This window comes from Ostrinia nubilalis, chromosome 22 (genome assembly GCF_963855985.1).
Source record: "Ostrinia nubilalis chromosome 22, ilOstNubi1.1, whole genome shotgun sequence".
In the NCBI taxonomy this organism is placed as follows: domain Eukaryota; kingdom Metazoa; phylum Arthropoda; class Insecta; order Lepidoptera; family Crambidae; genus Ostrinia; species Ostrinia nubilalis.
Genome location: NC_087109.1, coordinates 967,674 through 984,268, shown reverse-complemented (window position 1 = coordinate 984,268; position 16,595 = coordinate 967,674). Strand labels below are relative to the sequence as shown.

At 39.8% G+C, this 16,595-nt stretch overlaps 3 protein-coding genes across 4 annotated transcripts; 2 read left to right on the top strand and 1 right to left on the bottom strand.

Moving 5' to 3' along the window:
* Window positions 1-298: 298 nt before the first annotated feature.
* On the bottom strand, window positions 299-3,399 carry LOC135083005 (uncharacterized). The gene is made up of 7 exons (XM_063977767.1): window positions 2,767-3,399; window positions 2,498-2,672; window positions 1,937-2,222; window positions 1,766-1,854; window positions 1,622-1,685; window positions 1,384-1,530; window positions 299-1,279 (listed from the first exon to the last, which is right to left on the bottom strand). Exons 1-7 carry the CDS (start codon window positions 3,338-3,340, stop codon window positions 299-301), a joined length of 2,316 nt encoding a protein of 771 aa, XP_063833837.1. The 5' UTR covers window positions 3,341-3,399.
* Window positions 3,400-3,586: 187 nt separating this feature from the next.
* On the top strand, window positions 3,587-6,643 carry LOC135083004 (uncharacterized). Its single transcript, XM_063977766.1, has 7 exons — window positions 3,587-4,291; window positions 4,360-4,516; window positions 4,617-4,905; window positions 4,995-5,089; window positions 5,165-5,228; window positions 5,334-5,480; window positions 5,702-6,643. Exons 1-7 carry the CDS (start codon window positions 3,691-3,693, stop codon window positions 6,641-6,643), a joined length of 2,295 nt encoding a protein of 764 aa, XP_063833836.1. The 5' UTR covers window positions 3,587-3,690.
* Window positions 6,644-7,076: 433 nt separating this feature from the next.
* Window positions 7,077-15,973, top strand: LOC135082730 (cytochrome c oxidase subunit 4 isoform 1, mitochondrial-like). Of its 2 annotated transcripts, none has more exons than XM_063977506.1 (6): window positions 7,077-7,188; window positions 7,950-8,036; window positions 9,018-9,131; window positions 11,750-11,942; window positions 14,124-14,259; window positions 15,856-15,973. In XM_063977506.1, the coding sequence occupies exons 2-5, from the start codon at window positions 7,950-7,952 to the stop codon at window positions 14,255-14,257; spliced, it is 528 nt and encodes a 175-aa protein (XP_063833576.1). In that variant the 5' UTR covers window positions 7,077-7,188; the 3' UTR covers window positions 14,258-14,259; window positions 15,856-15,973. The 2 variants fall into 2 exon arrangements, with proteins under 2 accessions (XP_063833576.1, XP_063833577.1); XM_063977507.1 differs by having other exon boundaries at window positions 7,181-7,273.
* Window positions 15,974-16,595: the final 622 nt, after the last annotated feature.

Genomic DNA, 16,595 nt, shown 5'->3' with positions numbered 1-16,595 from the left:
TTACTAAAATGTATTCCAATATTTATCGTCTACAAAATTGGGGATCGTAAATTGAAATTTTAACAGTCTGGGGCCTAACAGAATTTGAAATAAACTAGTTGGACAGTAAAAATTAAAACACTTGTTTTGTGTCCGGTCATAATTTACAGTAGTGTTTTTATTTAATAGGAAAATGTACAGTTTTACAATTAATTAATTTGTGAGTTGTCTAACCAGCAATACTGTAGATCCTGGCTACACAGGAGTTGCAATGGTGGGAACGAGTGGTGGGATAGTCCCGTAACCAGCAATAGGTACACTAACGTGCTCTCGTGAATGTGTTTGCGATATTCAAGTCAATACTTTCAGGATCCTGACTAAAGTTAAACTCATCCTCTGATATCCAAACCACATTGTTTGGATTGGAATATTCATCTTCATTATTTGTACGATCAGAATCTTCAATAGCCTTCTTTCCCAAAGCAAAAAATATATTTAAGTAATCGTCATATTTGGTAGGGCTTAATTTTCCTGTAGTTTTAACGTTTTTATCATCATAATCTTTGTTGTTGTTTTCACCAGAGTCTGTCACAAGTTGTGTAGTTCCATAAATGGGTTTTATTGTTGCCCTTTTTACTTCAATGCTCATGCCTTCATCTGAATCCGTCTCTTCGTAGTTTTCAGATGATGCGTCACTACCTTTGCCTACGTCACCATCGTCTTCATCAAACAATGGCGTGGTCATCATTGGACGGTTGATGTCAACGTCACCATTGCGTCCTATCCACTTATGTCTTGTTGTAACTGGAACAGGGTGTTTCGATGTGGGTAGTAAATGCGACATGTGTTGGTGATACAACACTTCCAACATTTCACCCAGTTTTTTAGTGTCAACGTAATCATTAAAATCGATTTTAGGTCCTGCTAAATTTATACCTAGAACATTCGGTGTAGTACCCAGTACAATTTTTTTCTGTTTAGTGGCATATTTTTGGTCAGGAAAATTTACACCAGACATTCCAAATACACTTCTGTTTGCTAATGGGTGATGCCTCATGTCCATTCGAGGTGTCACCACATCTTCAAAGATTTCCTTGTTAAATCCCTCGTTGATTAAGTCTTTAACTTCATACGCGTTTGGTCTAGATATATTTGTCAATATCTTGTTCAAGATAAAAAAATCTTCAGGGTAGTCGAAACTTATACGCCCAAGTCCGTACACCCCTTTACGTTTTTGGGTTGAAGATCTTACAATGGGCATTCTTAGAATGGGCTTGCTTTTAGTAATTTTAGTTGGATCCTGTAAAAGAAGAAACCTGATTTATTTTGATACGTAGAAATCAGATTTTTTTTCGAAAGTAAAGCGCTCCCTAAATATTGGAAAGAAAATTATGAAATTGTTACCATCCTTATGATGCCGTCGATCCAGCTCACATACATGCCAAGCCTGGTGAAGACTGTAGGAGCGTCTGGAGTGCCACAGAGTGGGGGTCCGAAGCTCACTACACCCACCAAAACTCCAGCCACGACAGCAGGGTCACCGACGTCTTTCTACAATTACAAAACAGCTATAAAATAATCCAATCCTTTGGTGTGAATTCTAAACGGCTCATTATGAACAATTTGATGCACGAATACTAACATCGCATGCTCCAGAGCCTTTGGAGATAAACCCAGCGCAGAAGTTTTGCTCATTCACGTAGAAACTGTAAATGAATCCAACTTGAAAACAGATTTTCCAGTTAAAAGCCAATAAAATTATGAAGGAAAACGAGGAGGAACTTACGTGGAATACACAGCTTTACATTCTCCTAAATCGTATAGATCGAGATGACCGAGTGAAAGTTTAGTTGAAGGGTCTTGGAGATTGAGTTCCTAAAAGTCGAAGACAAATTATTAAGAAGGCAGTTTTGATTATTGTTAACTTTCTAATTCTTATTACTACTTAGTTACTGACATTTTTCGCACCCCACCCAACGATCGTAACCCTGTTCACATTATTCGCCAAGTCGCCCGTTGTTTTGTCATACACAATTCTTCTGATCTTCCTCTTTTTCGAGAAGTGTTGATGTTTGTTCATCCTCAAGATTGCCAGGTTGTTCTTCAAGTTCTCGGGGTTGTAAAGGGGATGGAAGTAGATTTGAGAGATGGCTACGAACTCGCCACCGTGGGTGGCGAAGTCGCTGCCGATTCTGACTGAGACATTGCTTTTGAACTGTTGATTGTGACGGTGGAGATAGGCTCTGAAAAGTACGAGAGTATTTTTACTAAAGTCCGGTCGCCGAACACGTAGAATTTCGTCCAATGACCCCAAGCTACCCATCCTTATCTCTCGCGCTCCCACACTCACTGCGACCGCCAGTCGCACATTCGCAACAGCAGTATAATTACGCGCAAGCGATAAGGATGGGTAGCTTGGGGTCATTGAACGAAATTCTACGTGCTCGCCGCTCGGCGACGACTGCAGTTATTTTATTTTTTGAACAAGGCCTTTGTTAAAATATCTTGTTATACTAACATTTGCAAGCACGATGCTGACGTGATGATGAGGTCTCTGCTGATGATGGAACCAGCGCAGATGAAGTCTCCTGACAAGTGGACGCTAGCCATGAAGGGATACTTTTTGATTTTAGTTCTCTTACTGTTGTAGATTCTTCTGTTGATATTAGTAAGGTTTTGGTCTGCATCTGGAACTATTGTAGATTGATTTAGCATTATTGGAACTCATGACAACGATCTTAAGAAACTATATGAAAAAGGGACTAGGTTACGACATATTAGACTCACTCCAAGCCTTAAGTTGAGTCATTCTTCTTCCAGATCTCCTCGTCAATGTTTTGTTTTGTGTATTAGTAGAATTTTTATCAGAGAGAGTATCGTTGTTTATATTCTGATGCTTCTTCTTAATTTCATCTATTTTCAAAAGAAATTGTTGAAGGTGCCAAGTTACATGCTCTGTTAGGCCATCTGAATTGGCTGTGCTATTTTGTGCCGTTTCATTTGGGGAAAAAAATTGCTGCCAATGTTCTTCTTCTAATATTTCATCTATTATATTGTTATTCGGATATTCTTTTATAGTTATGTTATCAGCATTATTATCAACTTCACGGTTTTTATAGCTATTTCTTAAAATGCTTATTAAATTCTTATGCATAGTTAACAACAGTCGTATTTTCGTGGACTCCTTAAAACTCTTCCTTAATTTCAACGATTTAAACATCTTATTCATCGTTGTGTGTATAGTTTCAGTATTTCTGTGAAGAACGTTAAAATTCATCGCCGAAATTGGGGTATACGAGAAATCTTGAAAAGCTTCGGACACGATGAACATTATTGACAAGAATATCTTACAGGAATTCATGGTGTATTTTGTAGACTGCGGCTAATTTAATTTAACTTTCTTAAGCAACTACGTAATGATCAAACAAGTAGGTAAATATCTAAATTAAAAAGGTCTAATGCAATAAAAATGTGATTCAAAACAAGATTTTTTATTACCACACCCCATAAAAGTATGTCGAAATTTCAATTTTGGATTTTAATAGAATTTCGCAATAATATAAACGCCAGGGTAATAAAACAAAAGTCATAAATAAGTTCCTTTTACTGTGATAACATTTCCAGCGAGTATTGCCCAAGTAACTCACAGTACCTTGTATATTTTATAATTTACTTAGAGCTAAATATTTTGATACTTTTGAAATTTTAGTCATGTTTTCATTAAATTGTGTCATCTTGGCTCTTGTGTCGTTTGCTATTCAAACACGAGGACTCGTGGAGCTGCCAAAAGTCGATGATAATAACATTTTGGTAACAGAAGCAGCTATACGAGACACCATTAACACACTGTTCTATAAACTTGGACTCCGAGGCATCAAGACCAAGCCCAGGTTAAAAGAGTACTCCACAGTTCACAACCATCTTGTTTCGTTCACTTTGCAAGATTACACCAACTTGAAGGAAATAGCAAAGCTCACTCGAGTCGATAAAACAAAAATAAATAACGAAACTAGAAGTTTTATGACCGTTATAAATGAAATACTAAATGAAGATAACGATGATGGAAGGACTGAAGCAATAATCACTGAAGCCAACGATGAAAGCGTGATAAAATATATTGATCAGTTCCTAACAAAACTGGAAGATCTAAAAGAGCAATATGGCGTTATTAATGAGAGGTTTCCCATAAAGGAAGACTTGTATAAAGTTTTGAATGACAACGAAGTATTACCTTACAATTTCACAATGGACCAGTCGTACAGTTCAGATGTTGATGAAAATGATACGCTCATTGATGGAAGTAACTATTGGAGTAAGTTCCTAGAATGTATGATTTGGTACATATTTTGTTCAGGTATTTTAAAACCTACTTTTTTCCAGAACCAGATATGAGTGGTCGCCGCATTTACCGCGGGACGAGGACTAAGATTAAGCACTTCCCGTTCATGGCAAGCATCCAGATTTTCAATAGGTTCCACTGCGGAGGGTCAATCATCAAGTCCGATCTAGTCATCACGGCTTCGTCATGCTTGCAGCTGTAAGTTTACTTTTATATTCGCCTTAGCTATTACTTATTTTATGATGTAATTCTACTATTACGTAAAATTTAGATTTTAACTTATTTTTTCCATCTTTAGAGCGTGGAATAACAGATTCTTCCGCGAAAACCCCGCCTTCCTCTCCGTCAGAGTCGGGAGTAATTTCTACAATGGTGGTGGCGAAAATATACCCGTGTTGGAGGTTTACTTCCATCCCCAGTACAATCCAAAGAACCTGTGGAACAATATCTGTATTCTGCGTCTGGTTAGAAGGCTGCGGTTCAGGAAACGAGGCAAAAAGGTGAAGAAGATAGACTTTGATAGGAATCCTGCGAATTTGCCGTTGACGACTGATGGGATTACCATTGTTGGATGGGGAGCCAAAGGAGTAAGTGATACAGATCATAAAACACTATTTTAGCTTAGGTGTTCAAGGTAGGTACCTACGCCCTCTTTCTAACTGATTTTTCATTTTAGATGAGCAACGTAGTTAAGAATCCTTGGGAAAATGCTCTGTCGTTTTCCGTCTTGGATATCTATCCCTTACGAGAATGCCAAGATATCTATTCAAAGTAAGTTATTCCTATCAAGCATACACTCTTCAATCAATACATTCTGTGTATATTTAACTGTCATTTTTGTTCCAGGGAATATGTCACCAAAAAACATTTTTGCGCTGGTTTCTTCTCCAAGGGTGGAGGAGCCTGCAATGTAAGTGACGAAACATTATGATTGACTACGTTTAGACCACTTTTTTGGCCGTATGACACATTTTTTGATATTGTCTTTGTACAAAAGGATGTTTTTTTTTTCTAGCACGATGTGGGTGGACCAGGCGTCGTGAAAGGTTTCTTGATGGGGGTAGTTAGCTTCGGCTCCCCTGTGTGTGGCACCCCTGATGCCCCGACTGTCTTCACCAAGCTTGGCTACTACGCTGACTGGATTGAGGAGATCATGGAACAGGTGAAGTCATTTTATTGGTTTATGTTGTTTTGGTCTGAAGTAATTATCAGCATAGGTATTTACAATTTTCATCATATCACTAAATGGATCATTCAAATTTCACTCATCAATGTTGAGTAAAAGTTGCACTGCATGTCTATCGCATCTCCTAATATGAACCCTAAGCACTAGCTAGATAGATTGTACAGAATCGTGCAAATTACTCAATCTGTATCTTTTAGGAGGTGCCCAACATCAACCAGCGAACTACTCTACGTCGGAAAAGCATCGTGACTCTCGGCCAATATTACCAACCGATCCAACCGACCACGTTTAAAATTCCTCCTCTAAGTGGCAAAATAGATCCGATTCCTATCTCCGAAGTCGACGCCTTGAGGATGCTGAAGAGCGGAAAGATTTTCCAAGAGTTCTTAAACACTATGTTTGGCAGCAGCGAAGCAGCTCAGTACCAAGACCTTTTGACCGATGTCCAACCCCGGAACGACCAAGTCATGCCAGCTGCTGAAAGTACAATGAATTCTCCTCCAATGCCCATTCAAGTACCAGAAACTACTACTCCAATGCAAGCCTCAATCGAAGACGCCGCTCAAGTGGTCACTGAAATTGGTGTGGTCGACCCTGATTTTACTACAGAAGCCCAATTAATGAAAGTCACTGCACTAGACGAAAACTTCGCGATATCATCCAGGAAAGATGACGATTTAGAGAAAAACCTTGTTAATCTGATAGATGATATAGATTTAAAAGAAATCATTGATGGCATGCCGAGCGTGGAGGAGGAGAGGTTGTTAGACGATGAGAAAATCATGGATATGCTCAAGGACAAGGATTTGGAGGATAAGATCTCGAAAATAGATGATTCTGTATTGACTTTGCTATATTTATCTGATGCGGAGAAAGCGGAAAGGATCGGTGATAGCAATAATGGCGAGGATATTAGCGGATCGTCTGCTGTAGATAAATCTGACGACGGGTTAGACAATTACTACGGAGAAGCGGAGGAGAGAGGACTCAGTATACCCACAGAAAATTTCCAAGATCTGACATACAGAAACAATAATGCCTCAGTTGCGGTGGATCAAGCGATTTCGAATGATCAGTTGTATTATTTAATATCTGAAATAAATGACAACGATGCCAAAAATATAAAAATAAAATATTAAAAATTTGATTATTAATTAACCTATCATAATCATTCAGTCAGAAAATAGGTAGAACTTTCCTCCTACCTTTTGTGTAGGTGCTCACATTTCCTAAAAGGTTGTTGCTTTAAATACCTTCACATGGATTTTTTTAAATGATTTGGACAAAAGTTTTTCCCAATAGAATAGAACAATTTGGAAATAGCAATAAATATTAAAAATATTATTCTGGTGATGCTTAGAATCTAAGTGGTGATGATAGACATCAGCGCGGCAGCGTTACAGCGTTTTAGTGATGGATGACCTATTTTGTGCGCTAATAAAATATATTTATTTGTATAAAACTTAATTTAAATTGATACTTTGCCAAATAAACTTTTATAATCAATATTTAAATAGATTTTCGTCGTTTTAAACATTATTCGAAATGTTCGTCGAATGCGAAATGCGTAGAACCGAACGTAAATTTGATAAAGTTTGGCAGCTGCCACTAGATGTCGCTGAAATTTTTCAGTCATACGGAATTTGTGATATAAAATTTTTGGAACGAAAATCACAAATAAAAGGTAAAATCCCATCTACTATTATGTGTAGTGATATTTAGAAAGTTCAACGTATTTATATTTGTGCTATAAACACTTTTTGGTTGCGGTAAGTTCTTGAATTATGCTTTTTTAATCGACCCGTAAGGTATGGTTCCAATTTTGATTTGTGATTTTTTCTTCGGTTTTATCTAATTCTACCCTAAATATTCATTTGTTTTGCGTTGTTACTCGTAACTTTTTATTAAATAGTGGTTAAATTGTGAAGAATAGCGAAATAATTTTTGTTATGTAACCTTGCTATCGATTGACGAGAATCCAGGCTAAAGTAACCTTACTTTGCCTTATCAATGTAATATCACACTTTAGATTGGTGATAAACCGTTAACTATTGGTGTCCATTCACCCATAGCCTATTACCTACTTTTATTTTAGAATAATGTACACATGTGAGTACCAAAAAATATAAAAAAATACATCAAAATATTACATTACTGCCAATACATATGATACACAACTGTGTAGGTATTGTCATTTTTATGTGGTGATAAATTTTCAAGCCATAGTATTAACACCCATGTATAAGCATGGAAGACATGGCAAGGTAGCTAATAAATTAACAACGAAGTCAACATCATTAATCGTCAATAAAAATAGTGTATTCAGTTTGTAACTTAAATATAGTTCTGGCAGTTAATTTAGGATTGTGAATAATGATTTAACCGATCAATGATAACAGTATGTAGGACTATGCTATAATGTATTGACTATTGTTTCTCCGGCAGATGGCCAGCTTCCTTATGCGCCGAGCGCTGTTAGATGCAGTCCGTGTGCCCGTTGGCGTGAGGGCCGCCAGCACCGAACTGGCTAAGGTGAGTCATATTAGTCGCTTAATATGGGCCGTTTGGTGTAGTGGTTCGAAACGGACTACTATTCCGGAGGTTGCAAGTTCGATTCCCGCACAGTACAAACATTTGTGTGCATGAACATATTTGTTTGTATTGGACTGGGTGTTTTCTATGTATAATATGTATCTATTTACAAAAAAAAGTATTTAAGTATGTTTATATCCGTTGTCTAGTACCCATAGTACAAGCTTTGCTTAGTTTGGGACTAGAAGCGCAGTGTAAAATGTCCAAGGATATTTATTTATTTATAACAATGCCACCTAACTCATAGGTGATTATATTTACCAGAGTCATCTTGTTGTTACTTATTCAAAGCGCTAAATTCTTGCGTTAAATCAACACAGTTATAGGTATTATTATTTCCGGTTCGTTTGACGGAAGGTATTATTAGATTGATGTTTAATATTTTATCAGAGTAGGTACTTATTGATGTGTCTCATTACATTTACGTCATTGGGCTTAAACGCTAACCTTCACTTAAAACTTGTTAGTTATAGCTCGTTTAAGAATATTATATGTTTTTTAATATGTTTGCAATAAATCTTAATAAACACATATTCCTTAAAGTTTATTAATTAACTTAAAGAATGAATATTTTACTGTGAAGAGATATATGATAACTTGTTCCTAATATTATTTATTTTAAAGTAGCTTTCCACACGTGGCTTCGCCTGCGTGGAATTTTGTCTGTTACAGAAAAAAAATATCATGCGCAATACAATTTTTTTGTTCAAAATCCTATGAAAGGGGAGGTCGATTTCTCGCCCACTGTGCGCCGTTTGCGTTGTGTTGATTCGACTCATGACGTCACGTCACTTGTTTATTACGATGTCTTCGTGGACCACTTGGAATGCCTCCAGGGAGTCCAGGGACCACCAGTGGTCCGCGGACCACCGGTTAAGAACCACTGGTATAGATAAACTAAAACTATCATTTAATTTCCAGATCGGCAACCGCGAGTGGGTGGGCTTCGGGTTCAACGGCCAGCCCAACTACGTGGACCGGCCCGACTTCCCCATGCCGGCTGTGAGGTTCCGTCCCGACACACCTGACCTTAAGGTTTGGAAATTCATACTTGTAGAATCTCGATTATCCGGACTTCGATTATCCGGATATCCGATTATCCGGACTCATTCTTCATGGTTTCTAATTACCGATTCAGGATCTGGACCCATAAAAACCGAAGGCGCCGCCACCGTAACTTGATACGGACGTCTTTTTGGTTCATTGTTAAAAGAAATGGATGACCAATGGTCTAAAATTTAGATTTTTAGACTCTAAAATGATGCATTCAAAACCCTTTCTATTGTAAAAAGTTAATTATTGTTTGATTTTACTTTGAAATAGATTATCCGGATTTTCGATTATCCGGACCACCCCTGGTTTTAATTGATCCGGATAATCGGGATTCTACTGTACTTGTAATTGTGAATATGAGTTAATATGTGGGACAAAAGGACTTCTTATTTTGTTTAGAGAATTAGCGAGGACACGTTTTCTAACGTTCAATAGTGACGTGTTTCATTTATTTATTTAGCAGTGACAGCGTAACGCCTCAGAATACTGAACAACGCTTAGCGATCGCCATTTTGTATAAAAGCGCTTCCAAGAACTTCTTCTTCTTCTTTTATTTTGGCGACGGCTTGGTTTTGAGAACCATCTTTCCGCCAAATGCCCCCATTGTACGTCAAATGTCAATTGACTGTTGGTGTCAATAAATATTTTCTTTGGTGTCAAATTCATTTTAATGGTTTCTAGCATTTCTAATTGGTTGTTTTAATTGTTATGCAATTATTTACCTGCTTTCCCCTTCCCAATTTGGGTTCCGACAGGGTAAGTCCACCAATGATGCGGTTCATGAATTGGTCGATTCGATTGTTGGGGCTCTGGATGGTAAAAGGAAATGCCTAACGATCTTTCTAGACTTAGCGAAGGCGTTTGACACGGTCTCTATCCCCAACCTACTTGTAAAGCTGGAGAGAATTGGAGTCAGAGGCCTTCCACTCAGGCTGTTCGAAGACTATCTAACAAATAGAAAGCAACGTGTTAAAATTGGTAGTCACATTAGCGAAGAGCTTCCCGTGGTGTTTGATGTGCCGCAGGGTAGCATACTCGGACCAACCCTGTTCTTGGTCTACATCAATGACCTTTGTCAGCTGTGTTTGGACAATGGTAAAATCTATACCTTTGCGGACGATACTGCCCTATTCTTTGACGGTGGAGATTGGAGTGAGGTTTTTAGTGCGGCGCAGAAAGGCTTCTGTGGTGTTGGTGCTTGGTTGCAGAAAAACTTATTAACACTCAATGTCTCTAAAACGAAATACATGACCTTCGCAAGTAAGACTAATTTACTGCCTCCTGTGTCACTGAACATAACGGCGCACGGTTGTACTAATAGTGATCTCGCATGCTCATGCCCATATCTCCAAAGAACTGACAATATCAAGTACCTGGGTGTAACCATGGACCAATGTTTAACCTTCAAACCACACATCGATACGCTAGTATCAAGACTAAGAAAACTTATATATGTCTTCAAGACGCTAAAACATGTCGCCGATCGTCGGACAATTAAAATGGTGTACTACGCATTATGCCAGTCTCTAATCGAATACTGCATTACATCTTGGGGGGGCGTGGCCAAGACGCACTTAATTGAGGCGGAAAGAGCGCAACGTGCGATACTTAAGGTTGCGTCTGGTCTCCCTTTTAGATTTCCTACCACTGATCTGTACAGGAAGTGGGAATTACCTACTGTCAGGCAGTTATTTGTGCTGAACACTGTCCTCAAAAAGCACCAGCAATTAGAATACACAGATAAACGACGGAAGGGTTCCGTCTGTAAATCTAAATGCTTCCGAACGAGTCAGCCCCTCAAGCATTACTGCTTCCTAGGGAACTACTTGTACAACAAATTAAACAGTAAACTTGATTTGTACCCACTTCACAAATCCAGTGCTAAAAAAGCCTTACTTAAGTATCTCAACACACTCAACTATGAAGACACTGAGAGATTACTAAGCTCCCCGAAATAGACCCATCTTGCCTATTATCTGAAAAGCCCCATTCTTGTGTTTTTTTTATGACAATATCGTGGAATAGTACGCCCTTACACCAATCACTCATCTACATACACACCCACACACACGCTCACACACACACACACACTCACACTCTCATATCATTGTATTTTTATGGTATTTTTTATTTTATTTTTTGTTTAGCCTGTCTATTTAATTAGAACTCAACACTCTGTACCTCTAGGAATCTTCTAATTATTTAAATGTATAACTATTTAATAAAATAGATTCCGCAGAGTGGGCCTGGTGACCTGTAATACAGATTTTCTTAAAATCTACAATAGGCACCAGCTCTCACAATGCAATCTATAGTTTAACGGATATATTATAAGAAATGTTTTTCATAATTTATGTTGTGAGAGAAATAAATAAATTATTATTATTATTATTATTATTTATTTTACAAGCCAAACTGTAATTTACGCTCGTACTCACAAACGATGCCTGCTTAAGTGAAGCAGCAAATCGAACGCACAACTTTGAATAGAGTTCTGTGATTGATTCGTGTGTGACCTGTGCGTCCACGTGCACTGTGAGACCTCATAGTAATGTTTGTGAATATGGGCGTTAGTTATATTTTGTAATGTGACCTTCTAGGCCCTCCGTGAGAAAGAGAAGGCCGACTGGCGCAAACTGACCCTCGAAGAGAAGAAAGCCCTGTACCGCGCGTCCTTCCGCCAGACCTTCGCCGAGTTCCAGGCTCCCACTGGAGAATGGAAAGGCATTGTGGGCTGGGGACTAGTGTTGGCTTCCCTCTCTGTTTGGATCTACATGGCTATGAAGATTTTCGGTGAGTCACTTTCATTCTATAGGGCTCTTGGTCCATTTGGGAGACTTTAACTGAGTTTTTTTATCTACAACGAGGAAGCTCTTGGCCTGTATTTCACCTGATGATAAGTGACGATCAGGCCGAAGGTCGAAGCGAGCTGCACTCGGAATCCTCAACCACGGAGGAACTGGCTATCTTACCTCTAACTGCCGGAGCACAATGCTGTTCACATTGTTGTTATAGCGACAAACTTAGGTAAGATGGTGGTAGCTAGCCAGGCGGACTTAGAATAAGCCCTGCCATCAACCAAACCGAACAGAAAAATTGCTCCCACAGGGAATCGAACCCGAGAATTCTGCGTCTGTTAAAGGTTTCAGGCCCCCACTGGCGAGTGGAAGGGCGTTGTGGGCTGGGGACTTGTCCTGGCTTCCCTCTCTGTTTGGATCTACATGGCTAAGAAGATTTTCGGTGAGTCGTTCGTTCGTTCGTTTCAGCCAAATGACGTCCACTGCTGGACAAAGGCCTCCCCCAAGGTTTTCCACAATTAACGGTCCTGCGCTGCCCGCTTCCAGGCTCTTCCCGCGACCTTCACCAGATCGTCGGTCCACTTAGTAGGAGGCCTGCCCACGCTACGTCTTCCAGCCCGTGGTCGCCACTCGAGAACTATCCTGCCCCAGCGGCCATCGCCATCAAAAGTCTTTGACCAGTGTGTGTTGCCAGTGATGGTATATGGATCTGAAACGTGGTCTCTTACTATGGGCCTCATAAGAAGGCTTAAGGTCACCCAAAGGGTGATGGAGCGGGCTATGCTCGGAGTTTCCCTGCGTGATCGAATCTGAAATGAGGAGATCCGCAGGAGAACCAAAGTAACCGACATAGCTCGCAGAATTGCTAAAATCAAGTGGCAGTGGGCGGGGTATATAGCTCTTAGAGACGATGGCCGATTCGATGAGTCATTATTATACAATAGGGCTCTGTATCGATTTGGGAGACTTTAACAGAGTTCCATTCCTTCATCGGAGAGTGGAAGGGCGTTGTGGGCTGGGGACTCGTCTTGGCTTCCCTCTTCGTCTGGATTTACATGGCTATGAAGATTTTCGGTGAGTCACTATCATACTATAGGGCTCTGGGTCCATTTGAGAGACTAACCAAGTTCTAAGTCCCCACCAACGAAGAATACTCTATTTACTTTTATTTTTATTACTTAGGGTTGCCAGGTCTAAAAACCAGGGTTCGAGGATATATATCAAGGGATATATATCAAGATATATATCGGATATATATCCGATATATATCAAGCCGGTTTTGATGATATATATCAACTTTTAAAATTTGTTACTGTATTTGTACTTTTTGACATAAGATTTTTATTTTTTTAGTTGATTTTGCCGTATTTAAAAGAATATTTTATGTTTTTGCTTTATTTGTGTGATTTTAAGTTAAAAAACATTAAAAACATGTTTATGTAACACATATGCAATAGTATTCATGAATAATACAATAAAATAATACTATAGCTTTCATACAAAATTGATATATATCAAAGTTGATATATATCGGATATATATCATAAATATCCGATATTTTGATATTTATAATAAATATCGGATATTTTCGAACCCTGCTAAAAACATAAAAGTCGGACTTCCCTCCGAATAGCTCATGAGTGGCTACTATCATCTTTGAATGAACATTATTCTGTGGCTTGAGTTGACTGGCGCGACAGCCACATAGAAAGCCTAACAAAAGCCAGACAACACAATATTTGGCCAGACAAGTCCCTAAAAAGCCAAACATGTCTAAAGCCGGACACCTGAAAACCCTATGCCTACTGCATGAATAGGTTCATAAGCCTGCATTATTGCGTTATGCGTCAAGTTGGAATGAATTTAATTTGTGTATTCTCGGTACTTGTACGCCTTCGTCCTTTGGGTGACCTCAAGTTTTCTTATTTTACATTTTAGGCAAAGGACTAAGGCTCTCTCAAAGAATTCTACAACAACCAGTCCTGCGCAATCCAGGTCCACTAGATTGGTTCACCTATTTGCATCACGTATTCCGACCCGTAGTCACCACTCGAGAACTTCTCTACCTCAACTATATCAATTCTACGAGCTGTGTGAAACTCAATGCTATTTAGTGTTCAAACTGTCTTAAAGCTCATATAAAGCATTATTAAAATATTATTGTGTCTCGTTGCAGTATACAGCCCAATCCCCGAGTCGCTGACCGAGGAGAACCAGAAGGCACAGCTGAGGCGTATGCTCGACCTCAAGGTCAACCCCGTGGACGGACTCGCTTCCAAGTGGGACTACGAGAACAACCGCTGGAAGTAAAGGTCAGTGGCGTGTGGTGGACGAGGGAACCAGGAGTAGGGTTCATTTCATTTCATCAACAGCCCTTTACAGTCCACTGCTGGACTATGAGCCTCCTCCACTATAGTGGAGGGTTTTGCCATAATCTCCACGCTTGGCAGGCGGGTTGGAGATCGCAGTTTAAAAGATTGATGTTTTTCAGAGAGCGCTGCTGCCCATTCTCTGTTTGATGTGTAGTCCCTAAGTCGCCTCTTACGACGACTCTTAGGAGTAGGGTTGCCAGGTCGAAAATCACAAAAGCCGGACTTTGTGCTTCATTTGGCCGGACATTTAACCCTAAAAGCCGGACATGTGACAATTAGTGTCAGCTCATGAGTGAGTACTATCATCATGGTTGCTATCCAACATCCTGATGCGTGCGCTTCATTTGATTCTGTGGCTCGACTTTCTCCTGGCGCGGCAACCAAATAAAAAGCCGGACAGGCCGGACAAGGCAATATTTGGCCGGACGAGTCCCTAAAAAGCCAAACTGGCAACCCTAACCAGGAGGCGCGTGCTCGACCTCAATGGACGGCTCGCCTGCAAGTGGGACTACGAGAACAACCGCTGGAAGTAAAGGTCAGTGGCGTGTGGTGGACGAGTGACAAGACGACCAGTGGCGTTCACGTAACAAAACTTCAACGACATGTGAGCAATTTGATCGCTTGAGTCACTTTTCGGACTGGATTTTGTTTCGATTTCATTTTTACGCGTATTCAATCGTGTCCTCCGCGGTATTCAGTTATTAAAGACCCAATACACTGAACTGCCCAGTGCCCACCCGTGATATTGACAGGGGGGTCGCTGGTTCCAATTTTTGCCATGTTAGAAACTATACAGTTGAACGATGGTGGCGCCTCTATCAATGAGTTTGGTGGGACAGATAAGTGTAGGTCATCTTTAACGTAAACTTATGGTAAGCACACAGGTGACACTCGCTCGCCCGCGATTGGCTTAGAAGCACATCTGTGTAGTTGTACAAGAATGTCTTTAGTGGTTTGATTTCCGCTGGGACGAATAAGAATGTATGGCTGAAGTTATGTGGCTAATTCATTATTGTACTAATCTACTATATAAAAATAAGTCGGGTTTTCCTCCCTGACGCTATAACTCCAGAACGCACGAACCGATTTCCACTGTTTTGCATTCGTTGGAAAGGTCTCGGGCTCCGTGAGGTTTATAGCAAAGAAAATTCGGGAAAAGGGGGTAAAACAGGATCCACGCGTACGAAGTCGCGGGCGGCCGCTAGTGAATTATAGTTTGCTCACTCGCTACTGTTCATTTTCCAAACGTTTTGATATAATAATATGCATTGTGCATGTACTATCGGCAACAGTGTTAACTGCCCATAGTGCCCATTGCCGGTCATGTCGTCTCGTTCTATCGCAAAGAATCACCATTTGATAAGAGCGAGAGCAAAAACGGAAATGGATAGTTAACACTGTGGCCGTGTGTAAGTACACACACAAGTAAAGCTCACTCGCCTTAGTTGCAAGAACATAGTATTAATAATGTTGATTGTCGTAATACTTATTTCATCTATGAACTTTGATTGATATTAAAAAAATATTTGTCCACAGGTTTTGGCGATATGGTGCTATACCTGTGGCGGCGGCTTGCTTTCTCCGGGTATTAGAGTAGACAATGTAATATAAGCGAAGTATCTATGTAAGATAATCAATACAATTGTGATTCCAACTGGATGTTATTTTATTTCGATGGCGGTGAGTGGAGATTGCTTTTCCTATTTGACTGAAATTAGTTTTGGATGTAGTTTAGTGATTGGTGTTGGGAAAACTGTGTGGTCGGAATGTATGTAGTTATTTGTACATAAAATTGTTTCCATCAATAAATATTACTAGGGATTGTTAGCGCCATCTGGGGGTGGGTAAATTAATAATTTGTAGGGCGCCACCTAGGGGTAAGTTAATTAAACACTTGTGATAGCGCCACCTAGGGGTAAGTAAATGAAACGTTTGTGGTAGTGCCACCTAGTGGTAGGTAAATGAAACGTTTCTTGTGATTGCACCGGGAAAACTAAACGTTTATGGTGGCGCCACCTAGTGCTATGTAAATTAAACGTTTGTGGCACCACCTGGTGGGAGTAAACCAAACGTTTGTGGTGGCGCCACCTATTAGTAGGTAAATGAAACGTTTGTGGTGGCGCCACCTAGTGGTAAGTAAATTAAACATTAAACTTGCGCTAGCGCCATCTAGTGGTGAGTAAATGAAACATTTATGGTGGCCACCTGGTAGGAAGTAACTAACCAAACTTTGCGCTTACGATAGCGCCATCTGGCGGGGAGTAAACTAAACTTAT